The 17,431-nt window shown below is 48.4% G+C and overlaps 1 protein-coding gene across 2 annotated transcripts in view; it reads left to right on the top strand.

Annotated features, from left to right (window-relative positions):
- Positions 1-353: 353 nt before the first annotated feature.
- Positions 354-17,431, top strand: part of Disc1 (DISC1 scaffold protein) — a 211,066-nt gene continuing 193,988 nt past the window's right edge. The window contains exon 1 of one of the 2 annotated variants that reach the window (XM_052166729.1): positions 354-726. In XM_052166729.1, the coding sequence (XP_052022689.1) occupies positions 672-726 (55 nt within the window). In that variant the 5' untranslated portion in view covers positions 354-671. The remainder of the gene's footprint in view (positions 727-17,431) is intronic. The other variant, XM_052166730.1, reaches the window with a different exon arrangement.

Below are 17,431 nucleotides of genomic sequence, written 5' to 3'. Positions count from 1 at the left end.
TGCTCCACCCACAGCCAGGCCTCCGGGCCTCGGGCTGACTACACCATGCAGTTCAGTTTTGTAGGTTTGTTTTTGCCTCCGGGTCCAGAGGGGAGGATATGATGGGCCTGGCCCCTGAGTGGCACTTCCTGTACCCACTGTCCTGTGGCAGGTGCTAACTGAAGCAGCCAAAGGGAAGGGATGGTGGAGGTGAGCCAGCTGCCAGGAGCTTGGCACAGGCCAGGGCTTGTGTGCTCCTGGCCAGCCCAGCTCTGCCAGCGATTCTCAAGTCATTTTTAACAGCTGCTCCCAACCCCCAACCTGTCATCTGTCACTTTCCTTCCCCGCTTCACCCGACTTGGTAGGAAGAAGTCCCTCTCTTGTCCACCCTGCTTTTCACTCCCAGGGTCTGGGAAGCGCCCAGTCTTTCGGTCCCCGGTCACACTGCCCCATCGCACTTCCCCTCCTTGGTTTCCTCCAAGGGAAAAGCAAAACTTTCTGCGCTGCGGTCTGGGAGCCGCGAGGGGCGGCGCGCGTGTGCGAGGGGCCGAGGCTGGAGAGGAAGCGGCGGTCCTGGGCAGGAGGAAGGAGCCAGCCCTCGGCTCGGCCCCCTGCCCGTTTCCCGCCGCCTCCAAGGCCGCCGCCACCACCATCACCACAGTCACCGCCGTCCGGGCACAGCCGGCCACACGATGCAGGGCGGGGGTCCGCGGGGCGCTCCGATCCACGGTCCGAGCCACGGCGCAGGTAGGGCCCTGGGGTCTGGAGGAGGGCGAGCGCGGCCTGCCGAGATCCGGGCGCATCCCAGTTCAGGGGAGGGAAACCGAGGCAGTGAGCGGAGCGTGCAGGGTGAGGGCGGTCGCGTCTCCAGCTGCCACTGCAGCTCCTGTCCAAGCGCGTCCCCGCCCTGGGAGCCCTGCCGCCCTGAGGCGCAGTTGGCGGAGGGCGCGCCCGCACTCCTTCCCCGCGGGGTCCCGGTTGGCCACAGCAGGCATCCGCGGCGCACGAGTGCGGCTGGGTCCCGGGACTCTCTCGGGTGACCGGCGCGGACCCTGCGTGGACGCAGGGCGAGGTTGGGAGAGGTGTGGGAACTGCAGCCCGCACCTCCCGTGGGGCTGCTTGCCGCCTGCTTCCGAGTGTGGGCTGTGACGCGCAGGGCAGGGCAGGGTGAAGGGACCCACTCCATTTCCCGTTAGCTTGGGCCACCTACCAACCCTGGTGATGACATCGAGTTAAGTGGGTGGCCACTATTCAACAATGACCTCCCCAACTCACTGTCAGAAAAACCGAGGAAATGAACGTGATGGCGCACTCAAGAGACTGAAACAGGAGGCTTGCAGGGACTTTCTAATACAGCCTAGGCTACAATAATGGGATTCTTATCTCAAAACCAAAATCAAAACAGAACAACGAAAAATAAAATAAGCACAGAGCCCTGCTCCAGACAGGGCTTTGCAGTTTGCTTCAGCATGCTGTGCTGAAGGAGAGAAGGCAAAGGATCTAGGCACTTCTTTTAGCTGTTGGGGCCTCAGTCTACCCGTCTGTGAAAGGAACCCTAATCACTAGCTTTCCTGTCTCCTTAACTAGGTTCTATGAAGGCATTCGTTGCAATTGGGAGTTGGAAAATACAGGGTTGGTGGGTAGGCGTAGGGTGAGCGTCTCCTGCACCTGCATCCCAGACGTGCGCATGCCTCAGTTTTTCAACTTGTAAAATGAAGCTGATTTTCCTCCTTACTCAGCTGAGTTTTTGTTGTTTGTTTGTTTAAAGGGATTTAATGTGGTAGGAGGACATGAAACTCCTGGCCAAATGTCTGGTATACATAGCAAATTCTCAAAATTCTTAGTTGCCTAAGCTAGCCTTAAATCTGCTGCATACCCCAGGTTGGTCTCCAATTGGCTAGCCTTGGCCTCCCAGGTGCTGGGATTACAGATGTGTTCCACTATGCACAGGTCCTTAAGTATTATTTTGACCTTGCAAGATCTAAATAATTGTGGGCAATACAGGAATGGCAGTGAGTTGGTTAGCATCTGAATTACAGGGTATTCGAAAAGACATCTGACATGGAGACCATTGAGGTTCAGCCAGGACTCTGCCCACAGCAAAGAGAACCCTGGATGAGAAACTTGCTTTCTGAGCTCTCTCTCCACGCCCTTGTTTTCTGTTTACAAGAAAGAGAAAGCACCTGGGCTGTAAGTGTTACCTTTTGCACTGAGAGTGTTGTGCTAGGATGGCAGGCAGAACATCTGAAACTGGGGCTGGTGACAGCCTGCACACAACAGGTGCCACCTTTGCAGAGGGCGCATGGGACGGGCACCTGCTTCTGCCCTTCAATGAAGTCCTCCTCACCCTGTGAGGGGCTGGTGCTACTATCCTCATCCTCCCTTGGATGTGGCAAAGGTTGGAGTCACCTGCCTGTGGCCCTGGTTGTTAAACAAGGACTGAGGCTCAGAAACCAGGTGCAGGTGTCTCCAATCACTGGCTGAAGGGACAGCATCAGGTGGAGCCCAGGTTGAGGGTGGACCTTTGTCTGGTCAAAGGTAATACCTGGTCTATTTCTGCCTTTTATACCTATTTTTCATCTATCTATCTATCTATCTATCTATCTATCTATCTATCTATCTATCTATCTACTTATCATCTATCTACCTATCTATCTATCTATCTACCTATCTACCTATCTATCTACCTATCTACCTACCTATCTACCTATCTATCTATCTACCTTCTTATCTATCATCTATATATTACCTGTTTCCTATCATCTATCTATCTATCTATCTATCTATCTATCTATCTATCTATCTATCTATCTATCTATCTATCTCCAGCCATCTGCTTACCTACCTACCTACCAGCAGTACTAGGGATTAAACCCAGGGCTTTGTGTGGTGCTTGGCAAACACTTCAGCACTCAGTCAAACCTTTAGCTGGCATTTTTCATATTTGTAGACCCTAAAAAAGTAAGAGTAAATCACAGAAAGAACTTTGATTTTTCCCTCAATGTAATACTTTTATTAATTATTTGAGAATTACATACAAATACAATGTGGCCCACACCACTCCCTTCCTATTGCTCCCAGGTCCACCCTCCCACCCTTGTGCCTCCCTGCCCCCAACAAACAAATATCACCAAGTTCAATTCGTGTTTCTCAGACACTCACTGGAGCATGGCCACACTCCCAGCGGCTAGTCCATTAAAGGAAACCGAGCTCCCCACCCCTTCTGCCTCCTGCAGAAAGAACTTTGGGAATACTTTAATTTCATCTTTATTTTATAAAGTTCTATTTTGTGATATCTTCTTGCAGAAGAACAATGAATTATAAAAATTTTTAAGTAAAATGGTATTAAACTTTGAAAGAATGCATTATGAGATCTTCATCCAAATCTCAAAGTTCGGTCTAGTGGACGCTCGATTTTAACATGTGATCTTGCTGGAGGCGGGAGGGTAACCTGTGAGGGGGAGATTTTTGGCCAGTCAGTCACTTTGCAGTGTTTAGAGCCCTAGCATGGACTAAGGGACCTCAGTGCTACCCAAGATGAAGGGAGGGAGTCTCAGAGAGGAGAGCTCAGGCTGGGGCTTTGTTTCAAAATGAATTCCTAGTTCCTCTGAACTAGATATAGTTCAACAAGAGAAACTGAGCATTAAAGCCATGGGCTCACCAGAGCAGAGCAGACAGGCTGAGGCCTCTGTCCCTGTGTCTCTTTCTGTGTTATATCCACGATTCATGTGTGTTTCAAAAATGGGAAGCACGCTATTACTGCTTTTGTTAAGTGATGAAAGTGATACTTGCTCATTGCTCAAGCATGAAGATATTTATATAGGACAAAGCCAACTTCCTGCGCTCATTAAAAATATTGTTACTAATTAATTAAAAACAACTGTGAATGCGTGTATATGCGTGCACATGTCCAAGGAGGCATCAGATCTCGTGGGGCTGGAGTTGTAGGGTGTTCAAAGCCACCTCGTATGGGTTCTGGGAACTGAATTCAGGTCCCCTGGAAGATCAGCACATTTTCTTAACTGCAGAGCCACCTTTGCAGCCCCTAAAAACAATCTTAACATTCTGAATGAAAAACCAATAGACTTTCAGTTGTAGATGTCAGGATTTATGGTTTCAATTTAACCTTCAGAACAAAGAACTAATGGGTAACATTGACATTGGAAGGTCTCAAGGGGGCTGGAGAGATGGCTCAGTGGTTAAGAACACTGACTGCTCTTCCAGAGGTCCTGGGTTCAATTCCCAGCAACCCGCTGGGTGTGGTGGTGCACACCTGTAATCCCAGCACTTTCAAGACAGAGGCAGGTGGATTTCTGAGTTCGAGGCCAGCCTGGTCTACAGGACAGACAGGACTATACAGAGAAACCCTGTCTCGAAAAACCAAAAAAAAAAAAAAAAAAAAAAAAAAAAAAAATGGTGGCTCACAACCAAATGGGCTCTGATGTCCAATTCTGGTATGTCTGAAGACAGCCACAGAGAATTCACATTCATAAAGTAAAATAAATCTTAAAAATCTTAGGAGTAGCCACGTTAGAGAGTGAGACTGGGTGACATTTTAGGTTAGGGCCACTTGACAAGAATTAGATTCTTTGTTTTATAATGATGACAATCCATGTTACATGTTCTGTTCCCATGCAACCTTGCCTGAGCCATGCCATCCACAAGCCTTGGGCGGTCACACTGTGTTGGGAACTTAAGGATGTCATTTGTCCCTTTAGTAAGGACGGCTTTCAGCTCCAGGCAGTCCTCTGCTGCTTGGGCTCAACTCTAGTGGCGCTGTGGGGACAGCCTCTCTGCATCCTTTCTAAACCTGATGCTGTAGCCATTCAGAATGCGTGTCTTCTTTCAGAGTCAGAGCCCCCAGCTGCAGGTGTGTGGCCAGCTGCAGGTCTGCGGCCAGCTGCAGGTGTGTGGCCAGCTGCAGGTCTGTGGCCAGCTGCAGGTGTGTGGCCAGCTGCAGGTGTGTGGCCAGCTGCAGGTCTGTGGCCAGCTGCAGGTGTGTGGCCAGCTGCAGGTGTGTGGCCAGCTGCAGGTGTGTGGCCAGCTCTCACCTTTCTCAGTAAGCAGAGGAGGGCAGGGCAGGGAAGCCGGGGCAACTTCTCCAGTGAGATGCTGGTATTTGGCTTTGGGAGGTGGTCAGGGGCTCACTAAAGTCTCTCTTCCCACTGCCATCTCTTTTGGTGACTTGCCTCTTGTCATAGTTCAGGAAATGGGTGTGTCTTCCCTAAGATTTCGGATCCCTGTCCATCGACGGTAGTAACCAGAAATCTTCAGCTCCCTGCTGAACAGAGCTTTCAACTGTCGGGCTGGTATATAGCTCACTTGCTAAAGTGCTTACTGTATTTGCACAAAGCCCTTTGCTTGATCCCCCAGAAGATATGTTAAAAGAAAAAGCCAGGAGTGGCTGTGCATCCTTGTAACTCCAGCACTGGTGAGGCAGGGACGTGAGGGTCTCTGGTGCTCGCTGGTCCGGCTGCCTAGTTGAACCACTGAGCTCCCTGTTCAGTGAGTTCCTGCCTCAGAAAACAAGGTGCAGTATGACAGTCACCTGGTGGCAACTGCTTGCCCTGCACACACATGCATGAACACTTGCAACCTCACCCCACACACATACATACACACATACATACACAGATACACATATACACATACACACACATACATACATAGATAGACATATACATACACACATTATACATACACACATACATATATATATATACATGCACACACACATACACACAGATACATAAACACATACACACATAGACACACAGACACACACAGACACAGACACACATATGCACACAGATACATGCATACACACATACACACATACACAGACATATGTACACACAGACACATATACACAGACACACAAAAACACATACACACACAGATACATACACATATACACACAGACATACACATATATACACACACGTACATGCACACACAGAGACACATACACACAGACACACACATATATATACACACGTACATGCACACACAGAGACACATACACACAGACACACACATACATGTACATGCACACACACATATACTCACAGAACACATATACACATACACATACATGCATATACACACAAACACAGACACATATATACACATACATTTACGCACACATACACATACATATACACACATGCACACACAGACACATATATACACATTTACACACACACACACACACAGACACACAATTCCACATACATTAAGTTTCTTGTGTCCTGGTAGGAAAGCCTATGTTGTCCTCATTCAACAAGTAGAGCTACAGATAAAAGTGAGTGTGTGTGTCTGTATGTGCAAGAGAAACTGTGAGTGTGACCATCTTTCTATGTAAGCGAACCTGCTTTTGGACTCACGATCTTCCTGACTCAGTTTCCCGAGTGTCTACAGTACCGGTTGAGTAAGGTATACCCCACTGTACCCCACATTAAGAACTATGAGTCTAGATATCTGATTAGGGGAGGAAACTGCAGCCCTTCTGCATATATTAAATGCATTCATGATTAACTCTGAGTCACCAATAATGCATCAATATTACATTAAGGAAAGAAAGAAAAGCACTCGCCCTTGGAGTCATTTAACCAAGAGAGAGTCCAGATTCAAATTATCATCTGCATGCTTCCGGTAGCTTTGTCAAGTAAGTCTGAATCTCTGCTTGCCTAGAGGCCGTCTTGGGAATTGTCTTCTCTCTCTGTCTCTCTGTCTCTGTCTCTCTCCCCACCTCTTTCTATCTCCCTCCCTCTCTTCCTCCTCTCCTCCTTCCCTCCCACCCCTCTCCTCATGTGTCTGTCCCTGCGTATGTGTGTTCCTAACAGAGGACGTTGTTGTGTCTCTATTGAACGGCACAGAAAGCGTTACTTGAGGACTGAAATCTTTATGTTTTTCAAGGATTAGGTCATCGGCGCCACATGACCCCCAGCCGTATCACAGGGCACACAGTACAGGCATCTCTGCTTCTCAGTCGATATCCACAACTGCATGTTCGTTTTAGAAGACTGCTTTCAGCAAACAATGCCCAGGCTTTGTCTGGGTCTTGGGCATGGAAGAGCACACGACTTAAGATTACAGCTATGCATTAGCTTAGGTTGTAAAAGTTGATTACACGGGAAATCCAAGGCAAGTAAGGCGGATTGTTAAATTGTTTTCCTAAAAGCAGATTAAACGATCAGGCTGAGTACACAGTAGGGAGTAGTCTTAAGTTTTCAGTGACCTCAGGTGTATAACTAACTTCAGCTGTGGGTCCATCAAAGATTGGCCTGCCTCTGCTTCCCGAGGGCTGGGATTAAAGGCATACACCAACACTGTTTGACAAGGCGTAGGTTCTTTTGTTTTTGTTTTTTCGAGACAGGGTTTCTCTGTATAGCCCTGGCTGTCCTGGAACTCTGTAGTCCAGGCTGGCCTTGAACTCAGAGATTCACTTGCCTCTGCCTCCCAAGTGCTGGGATTAAAGGCGTGTGCCACCACTTAAATTCATGGAGTCTGGGTGTATGTGTGTGTGTGTGCGTGTGTGTGTGTGTCTGCGTGCATGTCTGCATATGTCTTTGTATGTGTGGTTGTTCTGGCACAGTTGTCCCAGCACTTAGAAGGCTGAGTCAGGAGGATTGTGAGTTCAAGGCCAACCTGGACTATAGAGTGGAATCTTGTCTCAAAGACAAAACCATGGCCAAACCAAAGGATGCCTCTGTTCATTCTTTACTCGTTGATGTAACATTCAGAGTATCTACTTGATTTCTAATCTGAATAGATTTACACTCACAGATCAGAAGACATCAGCTTTGCAGCTTCATTTAGAGCAGTAGTTCTCAACTTTAGGGTTGTGACTCCTCTGGGAGCTGAATGACCCTTTCACAGGGGTCACCTACCGGAAAACACAGGCGTTCATATTATGATGTATAACACATAGCAAAGTTACAGTAGTGAAGTAGCAACAAAAATAACCTTATGGTTGGGGGGGGGGTCACCACAATGTAAGGAACTGTTTTAGGACGGCTGAGATCCGCCGTGCTGGTGGAAAACTTGCTAGTGGTTGTTTTCTCATGCAGTGGGGTAGCTTGAAGGACTGTGAGCGCGGTAGCTGCCTTGGGAGGGTGTAAGGGAAGGACTGTTCTGGGGAGGAAGGCTGTGTGGGATGCTTCCCAGGACCTTCCCTGGCTCCCTGTGATTGATGTCCTGGAGGAGCAGGGGTTCAGCCGCTGTGAGCATTTACCGTCTCCTTGTCACATGATGCTTCCTTTTGCCGTCCTCGTGGTTCCAGTCTGAAAGCCAAGCACCCACTTCAGCTCTGGGATCGTAGCATCTGGGACTGATATTAATCCTGAGCATGACCATGCTTACCCAGGCAGACAAACGTGCGGGCGTCACAGTGCGGGCTTGCGGATGGGTGGCTTTGTGGAGAGTGTGGATGCTTTCAGAGGCCAGAGGGTGAGATTTCCACAGTGCAGTGAACAAACTGTGTCCTGACTGTGGAACTAGAATTGAAATTTTATTCCATGGCACTCGGACCTAACTGTTCCCTTTTACACTTGTTACCCTCCTGACTTGTGAATGGATGGATAGGACAAGGGGCAGAATCAAACCAGGGACATGTGTGTGTGTGTGTTCATGCACACATGTGCGCATGTGTGTTCATGTATGTGTGCATGTATATCTGTGTATGTGTATGTGTGTCTAAGCATGTATGTGTATGTGTGTGCATGCATTTGTGTGCATGTGTGTTCATGTATGTGTGCATATATTTGTGCATGTATATGTGTTTAAGCATGTTTGTGTCTGTCTGTGTGTGTCTGTGTATGTGTGTGCATGTGTTTGTGTGCATGAATGTGTATGTGTGTTCATTTATACATGCATGTATGTGTGTACATGTGCAGGTGAGTATGTGCATGTGTTTGTATGTGTGTGCATGTATGTGTGTGCATGTGTATGTGTGTTCAAGCATGTGTGTCTGTGTGTGCATGTGTGTCTGTGTGTGCATGTATGTGTGTGCATGTGTGTGTGAGCATGTGTGTGCATGTGTGTATGCACATATGTTGCCTTTGTAATTAAAGCACCTCACTTAAGTAGCAATGGGGAGGAAGACCTTCCAGTGATCAGCTAAGGCAACATACAGATATAAATTTGGCTTCTCTTATATCTGGGAACTTAGGACCATGAACGCTGCTTTGTGAGCATAGGACCTCTGAAGAATAATCTTGCACATTTGGCTGTTGTTAATATTTCTCTAGCTCTTGGTATCACAGCCAGGTGGAGTGCAAAGACAGAAGTGTCCACTGCTGTGCTTGGGACGGACAATACACACTCAGTTTAAACAATCCGTGAAGGATTTTAAGTTACCTCATCTTTATTGACCCCTCTGTTTTATCATGTCTCCTCCTAAAGACAACACTGCCCCCATGACTTCCTCTGCGTTCATTCCTGTATTCAAGGACACCTACTTGACTGTTGTCATGCAGGTGTGTCTGACCTGTGTCCCTTGGGCTCCATGCAGCCAAGGACAGCTATGAGTGCATCACGATATAAATTGTTGAACATATTTAAAACACTGTAAGGATTGCTTTTGGAAGGAGGAGCATGTCAGTTGTGTGTTTCTCAGGAGTGAGCATCACAGATGATGAGATTGTGTTGCGAGTCGAAAGGTTGGAGGTGCCTGGTACTCTCTGCTGCCCATGGCGGCATATTTAAAAATGGAGCACCCTGAAGACTGCCCTTAGGGGTGGATTAAGCAAGACTGATATTCTTTGCCAGATTCTTAGGTAAGCCTATACGCTGGCCCCCAAATACTGGAAGCTGCCCTCTGGCCTCCTTATTGTTTACTGTGGCATGTGGGCGGGGGTTGTCACAGGCTCTTTTCCCTTGGGACCATCTTGGAAGGAGAGAAGATATAGGTGTGCATGTGTGTTTGTATGCGAATGTGTGTGTATGTGAATGTGTGTGTATATACATGTATATTTGGATGTATATGCTTGTGAGTGTGTATGTGTGGGTTTGTGTGTATGAATGTGTATATGCACATGTATGTTTGAATGTATATACTTGCGCATGTGTGTGGAGCCTAAAGAAGGGTGTTGAATGCCCTCTATCCTTCTGCCAGGGAAAATGGAAATGGCCCCTTTGGTAGAGGGTCTGCAGGAGCTCCTGGGGAATGCTGGCTTTTGTTTAACCACCAGAACGTGGAGAAATGGAGTTTCCTTTGAATGCAACAGAGCGGCCAGCAGCAACAGTTCTGTGAAGAAGTTTTTGGCTAGTGGCATTATCTCAGCGTTGCAAGTCACTGGTCCAGGTGGTGATGGGGTAGGTTGACCACACAAACCGAGGTCTTCGCGTGCAGCCTGCACTGGTCTCGTGGAGACCCCAGCATCAGCAGAGTGTAGCTTTCATCTCCGTGCAGTCGCGTCTGTACAAGGCCCTCTGCTAGGACACCGTGTTTGTGTTTGGTTTCTCCACGGGACCAACAAGCCGGCTTCTCCTGGCAGAGCATTCTTGCAGGTGCAACTTCCTACCTACAGAGGGCGCCCTGACCCCGAAGAAGACTTGCTGCTACAGGGTGAGAAGTGATCACATTTTGAAGGTACTCAATAAAACCACTACTTAAAGCTCGCAGCCCAACCCTGGGACTGAGGCGCGCCGCCTTTGCCTTCCCTCAGAGCCCCGCAGGCTCTGGGTAAAATTTTGGAGCTGCTGCTTGCGAACTGTTACCACTTCTGTGACACCGGCCACAGGACAGCCCACTTGGCCCATGCTCAGGGTGTTCCTTCCGCATTGTCAAAGGCCTCTCAGTGCAGAAAAGGCCAGCTTGCTTCCTGGAACCCCACAGGAGCCACAGTCAAAGGGCTTCTTGTTTCGGCCACAGAAGACCCACAGGAAATGCTGGCTTCAGAGCAGCCATGCGCTCCCATTGTCCCCTCAGACCTAGCCATGGTCTGCCCCCACCCCTCTTTGAATGAGGCAGCAACTAGCATACAAACAAACTGAACAGTAGCGTTTCCGGGCCAGGGGACTTTCTGTCCAAGTTCTCCCAGCAATGAAAGGGAAGAGCCCCAGCTAGCGTCCTTGTGCTTTTAGGGATGACCATACAATCTATACAAAGCTGGCCTCATAGTCAGCACTTTGCCAGGACTATTGAGGAGAGATGACTAGATTCCAAGTCTCCGCCAGCCCCTGTCACTCACTAGCTGTGTGGGTGGGGGACGAGCTATTTGATTCTAACCTCTGTCCATGTGCTGAGCACGGCATGCTTGCTTTATAAAACTGTCACGGGGGTGACAGTAGACAATATAAGGCGACGTCACATAGTCAAGGTGGGCCACAGTCTGGGACTATGCCAGTGAGGTTCCATGGGATGGGGCATGTGGCCCCAGATATTCTAATTTCTCAGTCCAGGGACGTCGTCTCCTGAAAGGTAGCATTTGGGATTTGGCTGATGGTCCCTATGTGGCAGCAGGGGTGTATTAACATGGGAAAGTGACATCGTTGGCTCAGCTGGCATAGGGTCCTGGAGGGCATGTCATGTGAGCTCACCGTGCTCCAGGGTGTGTTGTCACATTTACACCTCTGCCATCTGACTGCTGAGATATAAGCCTCTGCCATCTGACTGCCAACCTTGGCATGCCTGCGGTGACACTACAGGAATCAAACAGAAAAATATCTGCGATGGTGAATATTGATTGTCAACTTGGTGGTATCTAGAATCACTGAAGAGAAGAGACAAGCCTATAGATGTTTTTTTTAGGTTTGGAAGTTGTGGAATCGCCTTACCTGTAAACACTGCCATTCCATGGTCTGGGGATGCAGGCTGCCCAGGCAGGAGACATCAAGCTGAGCACTAGTGTTCATCTCTCTCAGATTCCTGACTGTGGATGCCATGTGACCAGCTGCCCAAGCTCCTGCCACCCTTCCTTGCCTGTTTGATGGGCTGTGCCTGTCCTGGTCTACTGTAACTGTCACCTGAGAAGGGAGTCTCAAGTGAGGGATTGCCTAACTCAGACCGGCCCGTGGTGTGCCTGTGAAGGACTGACATGATTGTTAACTGTTGTGGGTAGTCCCAGCCCACCGTGGGTGGCACCATTCCCTAGGCAGATGGTCTGGCTTATATAAGAAAGTTAGTTAGCATGAGCCTGTGAGCCAGCCAGCCAGCCGTCACCTTCTGCCATGATTTCTGCATCAAGTTTTTGTTTGAATTTCTGCCCTGACTTCCCTCAATGATAACCTGAGGAATAAACCCTTTCTTCCCCTCATTTGCTTTTAGTCAGGGTATTTTTTTTATTTTAAGATTTATGTATTTATTTGATGTATATAGCGTTCTGCCTGCATGTACACCTGCAGACCAGAAGAGGGCACCAGATCTCATTACAGATGGTTGTGAGTATAGATGTGGTTGCTGGGAATTGAACTCAGGACCTCTGGAATAGCAGTCAGTGATCTTAACTTCTGAATCATCCCCCTCTTTTTTCATCCCCCCTCTCCCCTCCCCCTTCTCCCAAAGATAGTTTCAGGAGTCAGAACAATGGTTCCCCATAGACGCTTGTGTCCAAAGCCCTGGCATCTGTATACATGGCTTGGAGGAGCAGGAAGGGTAGATGTGGTTAAGTCTAAACCTATCATTTTTTGGGTGTGTCTCAGATCACCTGGGTTTATCAAAGTAATTGTAGGGGTTTCTAATGGAAAGAAGAGGGCATCAGTAAAGTTGGGGAGTCTGAGGATGCTAAACTGGGTTCTGGGGATGCAGGGAGCTCACCGAAGAGGTTCCAGAGGCGAGCTGATGATCTCTGGAGGCTTCCAGGGGAAGACTTGTGCTCTCAAACCCTGGGCCAGAGTACCCTTGCCTTCTCTTAGGTTGTTTCTTGTCAGGTCTTTGATCACAGCAACGGGAAAAGCTGCTTAATAGCATTCCCTAAGGTCACACAGAGCCATCTTCCTCTATGCTTTCTCCTCTGTCAGCTGCAGGCTAATCATGCCAAGCCTTCCTGCAGAAGCCCGTTCTGTGAGGGGAATGGCCAGGCTTCTGTGAGAGTCTGTCTGGGAAGCTGTAGCCCCCAACAGATTCTCCAGGTGAATGTCCTTCTCACTTTCCTGAGGAAGTTTACAAACCTCAGATTGCCAGTGCGTGCCCTCCCCCCCCCCATCAGGAGGTTTCTGCTAGTGCCACACCCCCTTGAGCTCCAAAGAGGAGACCATCAGTTTCCAGAGAGGAGACAGGTCTGTGTCGGGTGAGAGGTTGCAGACCCCATCTCCCTTGTCTGAGTACCAGGTCTCTTCAGTGCAAAGCATAGTTTTGGTACTAACATGAGACATTCTGTCTGCTCTGTCCAGGGTCATCACTGCCCATAACCCCTGAGCTCTTCACACTCCGTTGTCCAAGGTCCAGCACAATGAGTCACTCTCGAGTCTTATAGAAGAATATCTACCATCTTGTGTCATGTGACTTCGGCTGGAAGGAGGAAAACCTGCACTCCATTAATCTCTCCAGGGGAATCTTTAAGGGGCGGGCTAACAAGGAGAGACAGATGGAACGCTCATAGAACGCTGGCAAATTCTAGAGCTAATCTGATTAAAGGGCATGGAATCTTTTCCCTAGCACATAAATAAAGTGTGACAATCGGTGTCAGCGGAGAGGCCGTCCACTGGCTTTTAGGCTCGTGACTTGGTCTCGCATGTTTTTAGCAACTCCCAGCGTGCTGCAGAGGAAAGAAACCAAGAGAAGCAGAGAGAGTCAGGAAGGGGGGGGGTGCCCATCCTCTGACTGTTAAGGTGCCAGAGGCTGAGGCAGACACCGGGCTCAAGCAGAAGGGAGAGAGATGCTCTCACTCGCTGTCTTAGGTCTGTGATGGGAGTCTAGGACAGGAGGCTGGGGCCACAGAGAAGTCTCAGGAAGACAGTCCTCTTTCACCCTGAGTATAGCTTCCTTGGGGAGGATTGGTATGCAACCCTGTATGTGGCTGGGACGATGGCTCAGTGGGTAGTGTACCTGCCACAGCTAATGTGCAAGTGTGGAGATCACAGCTGAGGTGCTAATCTCATCACACCCACACCCCAGCTCTCAGGAGAGGGAGACAGAGGATCCCCAGGGAAAGCTGGGTAGCTAGACCAGGTCAGCAAGCTTGGGGGTCAGCAAGCCAGCCGGGCTCAGTCAGTAGAGTGGAATGCGATCTAGGGTCCAGTGTACCTGGACTCCCATGTCCACATACGGAGACATGTATAAACACACACACATACATGCCTCACACATGCAAAGTTGTATGTTAGTGCACACATCTGATGAGTTGGGGATGCTTATACACCTGTGAAGTCACCACCATCAGCCCCATCTCCTCCCTGAGTTTCCGCCTGACCCCTTTGTTGTTATTGGTATTGTTGAATCAATTCCTTGTAAAGTTTTTTATTGGGAGAATGAGAGTATACAGTTATGCATGTTGTAGCACATGTGTGAAGGTCAAAGGACAACTCTGTGGAATCAGTTCTCTCCTTCTACCTTTATGTGGGCTCCAGGGATTGAACTCAGGTCCTCAAGATTTCGCAGCAAGCCCTCTTTACCTGCTGAGCCATCTCACTGGCCCTGCCAGTGCTTTTTTTCTATTGGTGCACTCATATCACAAAATCTACCCTCTGAGGAAACGTTGTTTATGGTAGTGTTGTGAGCTCTAGGCATGACGCTGTATGCACAGTGAAATGGCTCTATTTATTATATGTAAGCCTTACATGGGGGGGGGCAGTTGTTGATATGAACTCTCATCTTGCTTCTTGGAAATGCTGGCTGGCATAGCTCTCTAGGTTATCTGAGAACTATTTCACTTCCAGGGCTCACTCCTGTGTCAGTATGGGTGAGGTATGTTCCCTAGTGATATAAACGATATTCCAGAGTCACAGGATATGACCTGGGACACATGTGCTTCTCAAGTTCTCCTGTCAAGGAGAAAGCCTCAGCTTCATGACAAAACTGTTTTTGCCCCATACATGGTGTAGTCTTTGTTACTTTTTGTTTTTCGAGACAGGGTTTCTCTGTGTAGCCCTGGCTGTCCTGGAACTCACTCTGTAGACCAGGCTGGCTTTGAACTCAGAAATCTGCCTGCCTCTGCCTCCCAAGTGCTGGGATTAAAGGCATGTGCCACCACTGCCTGTCTCTTAGTTGCATTTCAAACTGGCAAAAGATTGTCCTTTCCCTTTGATGGTAGTGTGTATGTGTGTGTATGTGTGCTCGCACGCATGCATGCATGCATGTGTAAATGTGCGCATGTATATATGTATGCATGAATGTGCACATGTATGTGCATGTGTGTGCACATGTGAGTGTGTGCATTGTGCATTCATGTGCATTCATGTGTATGTGTAAGTGTGGGCCTATGTAGATGTGTGTGTATGTGTGTGCATGTGTGCATGAAGTACATGTGTGTGTATATGTGAGTATGTGCATGCATGCATTCATGTGCATGAGTGTGCATGTGTAAGTGTGTACATGTGTGCATGAATGTGTATGTGTACATGTATTGTGTGTACATGTGAGTCTGTGCATGTATGCATTCATATGTATGAGTGTACATGTGTAAGTATATGTCTATGTATGTGTGTGTATGCATGTGTATGTGTATATATATGTGTGTGCACAAATGTGCATGTACCTGAGAGTGTGCATGCATGAATGTGTACATGTGTATGTACATGTGAGTGTGTGCATGAATGTGTGCAAGTGTGCACATTGTGTGTTCTTTCATGTAGAGACCAGTGGTTGACTGTGATATCTTTCCCTATCACTCTCTACCTTACTTTTTCACATTATGTCTCTCTCTAAACCTAAAACTTGTTTCAGCTAGACTGGGCTGGCCAGCAAGACCTGGAGGTACCTGCCTACCTATACAGTGTTACTGGCATGAGCTGCTGCACAGGGCTTTTAAGTGGGCGTAGGCGATCCAAACTCAGGTCTTCATGCTTTTGCAGTAAACACATTTCCCATCAAACCGTCTCCCTGGCTCCATACCATGAAAATATTCTATGGAATGTATTTAAAAGGAAGGAACCCATTTTAAGCAAAGAGGATGAAAACAGAGGTGGTGCTCAGCTGTGAGAAGTGCCCTAACATGGCCCGGGGCGGCTGGTGCTGCCCATGCCCAGGACATGCCCTCGGGAGGCAGGCCATTGATCCAAGGACTGCCCGTGGTAAGGACAGCAGTCAGTCCCCCTGTTCCACCAAGCAGCCTTCACTTCTCTGAGGACAGCACTAAGTGCCCCGAGAGTCTTTCTTCTTCACAGTGTGCCCTTCCAGTTCTTTCCCAGGTATCTCAAGTGATGTTCTGGATGGGACCAAGACTGCTTCTCTCTCATGGGGGCCCCTGCTGGTCAGTGGAGTGGGTGCTATCTTTTCTTCTCTCAGGGAGGGATTTCTGAGACTAAGGGAGAGATGGGAGTTGGGGGTCTGAAGAGACATAGAAGTGTCCCAGAAGCACAGCGAGGCAGGTGCCTGGGAGGTCTCAGGAGCAACAGGAGAGGCTGAGCACCAGGTCCTCAGGTGCCCTTCTCTCCCAGCACAGAATTCAAGCTATGAGCAAAGGAAGGTAAGACGTCCTCATAGGAGGCAGTGGAGAAAGCTCATGTGTCATAGAGGTTTGTCCAGCTGTCAGAGTGGGGGTAGGGGAGGCAGCTCGCTGGGTAACATACATGTTGCATTAGTGTGTGGATCACAGTTCAGTTTCCCTGAATCCTTCTAGATTCTGGTATGTTTGATGCAGTTCTGTAATCCCAGCATTAAGGAGGCAGAGATAGGAGTCCCAGGCCAAGCTGGCTACCCAGACTGGCTAAACTGGCAAGTTCTGGGTTCAGTGAGAGATTCTGCCTCAAATATAAAGTGGCAATCCATAGAGGGCACTTGTCATTGGCCTCAAGCCTCCAGATGCATGTGCACACACACACATGTGCTCACATATCCCACATGTGTGCTCATACATCACATATGTGTGCTTGTAGACATCACACACAGAGTTCTACACCATACATGTGTGTGCACACACACATGTGCTCACATACATCACACACAGACTCACACACAGACTGATAAACACACACAGACTCCTAAACATCTCGCACATGTGCAAACATGCATGTGCTCACACATACCACAAAATGTACTCACAGACATCACACACACACATGTCCACACACGTCACACACAGACTCATACATACTACACACATGTGTTTATACACATCACACATGTGCTTACATGGAGACTCATACAAACCACATACGCATGTACACACACATGTGTGATCATGCACAACAAGTCAAACTAGTGCTCACAGACTAAGTAAGACACTCAGCAAGACTACCAGTCTCCTTCTGTTTCTCTGTATAGTTTTCTTTTATTTTCTTTCTTTCCTTTTTTTCTTTTTTGCTTTGACATTTTCCCCCGAGTTTGGGGCAGGACCTTTCTGAAATGAGG

This window comes from Apodemus sylvaticus, chromosome 21 (genome assembly GCF_947179515.1).
Source record: "Apodemus sylvaticus chromosome 21, mApoSyl1.1, whole genome shotgun sequence".
Classification (NCBI taxonomy): domain Eukaryota; kingdom Metazoa; phylum Chordata; class Mammalia; order Rodentia; family Muridae; genus Apodemus; species Apodemus sylvaticus.
The sequence above is the reverse complement of the archived record's forward strand: the minus strand, read 5'-3'. Positions and strand labels throughout refer to the sequence as shown.